Source organism: Miscanthus floridulus, chromosome 1 (genome assembly GCF_019320115.1).
Source record: "Miscanthus floridulus cultivar M001 chromosome 1, ASM1932011v1, whole genome shotgun sequence".
NCBI lineage: Eukaryota > Viridiplantae > Streptophyta > Magnoliopsida > Poales > Poaceae > Miscanthus > Miscanthus floridulus.
The window spans coordinates 179,291,698-179,297,701 of record NC_089580.1 but is presented as its reverse complement, the minus strand read 5'-3'; the positions used below and the strand labels follow the sequence as shown (position 1 = coordinate 179,297,701).

Below are 6,004 nucleotides of genomic sequence, written 5' to 3'. Positions count from 1 at the left end.
ATTTAGGTGGATGGCACTTGGGTGCGGCTCAACTTTTTAGTGGCACGTGGGAAACAAAACCAACTTTTATAATGATACAGAGGTAAAAGTCTCTCTTTTTTTTTTGTGTGTGTCGCGCATCCGGCATACGCCAAAACCGTGTATGATTCTGCACGAGATCAGCCCAAATTTAGTCGAAAAAAAAAAAGATCAGCCCAAATTATATCTGAGCCGCCTATTGGGCCATGAAGTAGTGATAACCGGCACCTGCAGGTACGCAGGCCTTGACGGATCACCATTGTCACATGGGCCTCTATGTGTACGATGGGGCCTCTTTGTTATCCAGCGAGGCCTGATTGGAACAACCGGCCTGTCGTTATCCATACACCTTAGCACAGGCTTCAATGGCCGGAAATGCGACTAATACAGTTTCATGGCAACTGGTGTTAGTGTTACTGGGAAAACAATCTACTGGAAGCTCATTTATTTTAAAACGTACGGTTTTGAACTCGCTGGTGCACGTTAGAGACCGTTGAAGTTTACTACTCCGACCGTGTTACTGCCAATTGCATTAGCAACCTTTTGCTAAAGGATTCCAAGTTTCCAACTCATGTACGGTCCAAAAATGGTACGTACTCGTGTGGTTCGAACGCTGGAGCGCAGCATGACAAATCACCTGAAGAACATTCACGCAGGGCATTCTAGCAAACACTGTATAGATTGACAAATCAATAGGAGTAGCAGCAGGGGTAAAGAATCTGAAGAATTTTGAATGTCCCGGTGGCCGCTCAACTTATCTACCATAACCCTTGTTTTTTCAAAACTGAAATCATGAGGAAATTTATAATTGCCCTTGGCCCTGTCCAGCCGGTCCCACATACAGCCTTAAAAACAGAACACCTGCCATGCTGCCCTTTTCCCTCCTCCAGTAAGAGCCACCTGCAGCGGCTTTCATTAAAGCAATCAGGCCAGGCGTTAAGCCAATCAGCCCTCCCAATCCCACCCTTAATCAGCTCATCCAGCTCCCAAATCTTCCATTATAACCCAAGATTCCCCTGCTCACTCTATTTCTACTACTGCTGGTACTCTCCCCACAAGCAGCCCCCCTCCATGATAGTGCTCCCTCTGAGCTAAGCCTCTCTCTCACCTACCTACCCACCCGCTCACACCCCCAGTCCACGCCGGCGATGGCCGCAATGCCGGCGCCGGCAGTGGGCTTGGCCGTCCTGGTGCTCTTCGCCGCCGCCCTGCCGGCTCTTTATGCCGATGACCTCAACAGCGACGCGCAGGCGCTGCAGGCGCTGCGCTCGGCGGTCGGCCGCTCGGCGCTGCCGTCGTGGAACAGCACCACGCCAACGTGCCAGTGGCAGGGCGTCACCTGCGAGAGCGGCCGTGTCGTCGAGCTCCGCCTCCCCGGCGCCGGGCTCATGGGCAACCTCCCCTCGGGCGTGCTGGGCAACCTGTCGGCGCTCCGCACGCTCTCCCTCCGGTACAACGCGCTCACGGGGCCCATCCCCGACGACGTCTCCCGCCTGTCCGAGCTCCGGGCGATCTACTTCCAGCACAACAGCTTCTCCGGTGAGGTCCCGGCGTCGCTGTTCGAGCTCAAGAACCTCGTGAGGCTGGACATCGCGGGGAACAAGTTCACCGGCGAGATCTCGCCGGACTTCAACAAGCTGATCCGCCTCGGGACGCTGTACCTCGACGGGAACAGCTTCACCGGCGAGATCCCCAAGCTGCAGTTGCCTGCATTAGAGCAGTTCAACGTGTCGTACAACCAGCTCAACGGGTCCATCCCCAGCACGCTCCGGAAGATGCCGAAAGACTCCTTCTTGGGGAACACGGGCCTCTGCGGGGGTCCACTAGGCCTGTGCCCCGGCGAGACCGCGCCCACGCCGGCCGGTTCGCCGGAGTCGCAGCCAGGATCGGGCGGCGCCGCTGACGTCGGTGGCGGCAAGAAGAAGAAGCTCTCCGGCGGCGCCATCGCTGGCATTGCCATCGGCTCCGTGTTCGGCGTGCTGCTCTTGCTCGCCCTGCTTTTCTTCCTCTGCCGGAAGAGGTCCAGCGCGCCCCGGGCGGCGGCGGCGGTGGAGAAGGGGCGGGAACTCGGCATGGAGCCGATGGATGTCGAGCCGAAGGGACAGAACGGCTCCGCAGCTGGCGCAGGCGGCCACAACGGCGCTGCGACGGCCGTGGCAGTTCCGACCGCCGCTGCGGCTACGGCGGCGGCAGCGAAGACCGGCGGGTCGACCGGGTCCAAGAAGCTCATCTTCTTCGGCCCCATGGCAGCGGCCCCGCCGTTCGACCTGGAGGACCTGCTGCGCGCGTCGGCGGAGGTGCTGGGCAAGGGCGCGTTCGGGACGGCGTACAAGGCGGTGATGGAGAACGGGTCCGCCGTGGCGGTGAAGCGCCTCAAGGACGTGGACCTCCCGGAGCCGGAGTTCCGGGAGCGCATCGCGGCCATCGGCGCCGTGCAGCACGAGCTGGTGGTGCCCCTCCGCGCCTACTACTTCAGCAAGGACGAGAAGCTCCTCGTCTACGACTACATGTCCATGGGCAGCCTCTCCGCCCTGCTGCACGGTAAAAAACTTCCCCCCTTCCACCATTTTTACCGTTTCTTCCTGACGAGTTCGTTACCCCCGTACTGTCGGTGGGCGGGTTGGGTGAGGACGATCATTTCTCCGGACACAGCCTGGCAATATTCTGGGACAGGTAAAGAAAGAGGGGGAAAAAAATAAAAAGGTTCCACGAGCTCGTGGTGCTCGGCACGAGCCAGCGTGGTTTCCAAAAGCCAAGCCGACGGCAGCCGGCGTCGCCGAGCAGAGGCGCGCACGGGATGGTTACGGGTTTGCTAGGTGTCGCGTCCCTTTCGCCGGATCCTCATTCGAGGCGGCCCTCAATCAATTCGCTGGAACCTACTGTCTGCCTGCCCCAAGCGGCCTAGCCCCATCCAACCCTGATCCGGTCCCCTTGCCCTCTGGCAACCGAACCCGCCGCCCCGGGGTGCTGCTTCTTTTCCGCCATGCCAGCCATGGCGCGGCGTAGTTGCTGCGTCGCTGCGAACGAACCAACTGCTTGCGAGCAATTGGTTATAGCGGCATTGGCCGCTAGTAGCCACAAACTGAGCTGGCTCAGAGCTACTTACCTGACGTGACAACCATGACTGGTCCCGGAGATCGATTCGAGCTCCCTGGTTCGCCTGCTTGGTCCTTTGAACATCTCTGTACCTGTACTGGGGTAGCTGTATATGCAGAGCTCTGAATCAGTAGTAGATTCGTGGCGGCAGTAAAAGTTCCAGGGCAAGTTGCGCATGTGGAGTGAGCCGGTGTCCCGAGTTGCAGGCCGGGCCGGGTAGTGTGGTGTAGTTTCGCTGATCCATGTGACATTAGTTGGCGCCACTGTTCCTCTTCCTCGGGATTCCTCTCTCTTCCCTTCTCGCGCCAATTATTAGCCTCGCCTAGCGTACGGGTTTTAAAGAATCATTCAAAAAGTCCGGACCGCCCCGGCAAGATGGCACCGGGTGTAACCGAAGCAATCCCGCTGTATAATCTGTATACGTACGCGCCGCAGTAATTGGCATCGACCGTGAATCCAGCAGCTGTGACATTCCTGTACTCCTCCTTCCTTGTGACGCGAACCATGTAGGAGTAATTGTAATGACGTGGTGCGTGCGGATGTCGTGGTCATGTTATGTTTCTCCTCTGGTGTGGTGACGCATCGGCATCGCAGGTAACCGTGCCTTCGGCCGGACGCCGCTGGACTGGGAGACGCGGTCGGCGATCGCGCTGGCGGCGGCGCGCGGCGTGGCGCACATCCACTCGACGGGGCCCACGGCGTCGCACGGCAACATCAAGTCCTCCAACGTCCTGCTCACCAAGAACTACGAGGCGCGCGTGTCGGACCACGGCCTGCCCACGCTCGTCGGCCCTTCCTTCTCGCCGACCCGGGTGTCCGGCTACCGCGCCCCGGAGGTGACCGACATCCGCCGCGTCTCGCAGAAGGCCGACGTCTACAGCTTCGGCGTCCTCCTGCTGGAGCTGCTCACGGGGAAGGCGCCCACGCACGCCATCGTCAACGAGGAAGGGCTCGACCTGCCGCGCTGGGTGCAGTCCGTCGTGCGGGAGGAGTGGACCGCCGAGGTGTTCGACCAGGAGCTCCTCAGGTACCAGAACGTGGAGGAGGAGATGGTGCAGCTCCTCCAGCTCGCCATCGACTGCTCCGCGCAGCACCCCGACAGGAGGCCCGCCATGTCCGAGGTTGCCACGCGGATCGACGACATCCACCGCTCCAGCCTCGGCGGCGACCGGCAGGCGCCCGACAGCGCCGAAGGCGACGAGCCATCTCTATAACCGCCATAGCAGCAGCTGCTCCTCCCCTGATTTCCACCATACGTACTTGTCAGCCTCAGCCCTCAGTGAATGAAAATTGCTTAGTTCTTTTCTTTGCATGGATCGATATTGCTCTTGCTCCCCCGGCTACTTTTTAATTGATTCGCAAGCAACTTGTGCATGTTCGTTTTTTTCTTTTTCTTTTCTTCTTCTTCTTCTTTATCTTTTTTGGGCCTCTCTCTCACGGGCTTTGATTCTATTCTATAGCACATGTCACTGTACTCTTTATTCTTGGAAAGCAACATTTGATGATGCCTTGCCTGTATCTGTATCTATATCTAAGACCGACACCATTACCAGCTGCACCAGTATGTGTATTGTTTGCTATATTCAAAAAATACGCGCGAAATGAAATGATTCATTCATGGACCATGGTAGCTCGGCTTTCGTTGCCAAGCCTTGCTTCACATCAACCTCTCTTATCGTGGTTGTTAGGGGGAGGTAATGGTTGTTGACTTGGCACATTCTCTTGCGTAATTAACCTACGGGGTAGCTCCTTTTGTGGTTGAGAAGATTGCTGCCTGTGCCGCTGTGCGGCCTGCCGATGAAAGCTCTGCTAATGGCGTCGCGTTCGCAGCTTGTGAAATCTGGTTGGTCTTATTTAGTAGGTCAGAAAGAAGAAGGCAGCGTGCGTGATGTGTTTATCTTCGAGTGTTGTTGAAGTAAAATGACAGAAAGAGACCTGTGATTGTGTGGACTTGTGTTCATCTGCAGTTACCTGTGAAAATGACAGAAAGGGAGTTGTGCGTATGCTTGGTGCGTGCCCTGTTCAGTGCATTGCTAGCTGCAACGGCATGGGGATCATTCAAAAATATATATAGATTAGGATGCCATCACTAATGTTATATACAGATATATATAATACTATATCTGATTATCAGGTAGGTAGCAGTGATTTTGTTCACTACTGTGCCATAGTCAGCAACATTCAGCAGATCCATTGTACAGTAAGTAACCTTATTCTGAAATTTGAAACTGCTACTGCATTATGGACAGTGCAAACTGACAATCTGAATCGTTTGATAAGTGTGCAACGAGATGATTGGCGTGGTATCATTCAATCATAAGATGATACAGTACGACGCATCTCACAACCAACAAAAACAAAAGGAAAGAGAAAAGAACACCATCCATTCCCAGTTCCGATACCGATTATACATAGCTTGTGGTTGCTGTTGTGAAGTTTCTACTTCAGATTTTCTTTTGTATCAGCCTCGAGTGAATGAACTGGACCAGTGTGCTGTCTTATGTCAAACCAGCTGGTGTACTCGATGCTGGCTTCAATTCGCTTTGCCTCGTCGACACTCGCAATCAATAAAAAAATGCTAATGGCAGTTAAGCAGCATTTAGTACTGCCAACACCTCCATAATGGAGTTGTACGGCCAAAGCAGTTTGCAAATGTTTCACTCGTCGCCTGAAAAATTATACCAGCAGAGACATGCCGATCTCGTCCTGCTGCCAAGGGTCCGGCTGGTGGTGTTGTATGTGGAAGCCCGGGGGTCGTCGTCGTCGTCATCGTCGTCCTCGTTTGCAGGGTCCTTCACAGCGCTATAATGTGGTGGTGTACGCACAGCGGAAGCGGCACCTATCACCGGCTGAGAAGAGCCGACTGGTGTCCTCAAAGAGCAAGGAGACA

At 55.7% G+C, this 6,004-nt stretch overlaps 1 protein-coding gene across 1 annotated transcript; it reads left to right on the top strand.

Annotated features, from left to right (window-relative positions):
- The first annotated feature begins 968 nt into the window (after nt 1-968).
- Nucleotides 969-4,632, top strand: LOC136549796 (probable inactive receptor kinase At1g48480). The gene is made up of 2 exons (XM_066541203.1): nt 969-2,559; nt 3,709-4,632. Exons 1-2 carry the CDS (start codon nt 1,167-1,169, stop codon nt 4,326-4,328), a joined length of 2,013 nt encoding a protein of 670 aa, XP_066397300.1. The 5' UTR covers nt 969-1,166; the 3' UTR covers nt 4,329-4,632.
- The last annotated feature ends 1,372 nt before the right edge of the window (nt 4,633-6,004 follow it).

Excerpts from the sequence above, each read along its gene's own strand:
- LOC136549796 (XM_066541203.1), top strand. The coding sequence starts at position 1,167 with ATGGCCGCAATGCCGGCGCCGGCAGTGGGCTTGGCCGTCCTGGTGCTC. Across the intron at positions 2,560-3,708 it reads CCTCTCCGCCCTGCTGCACG|GTAACCGTGCCTTCGGCCGG; the intron begins GTAAAAAACTTC and ends TCGGCATCGCAG.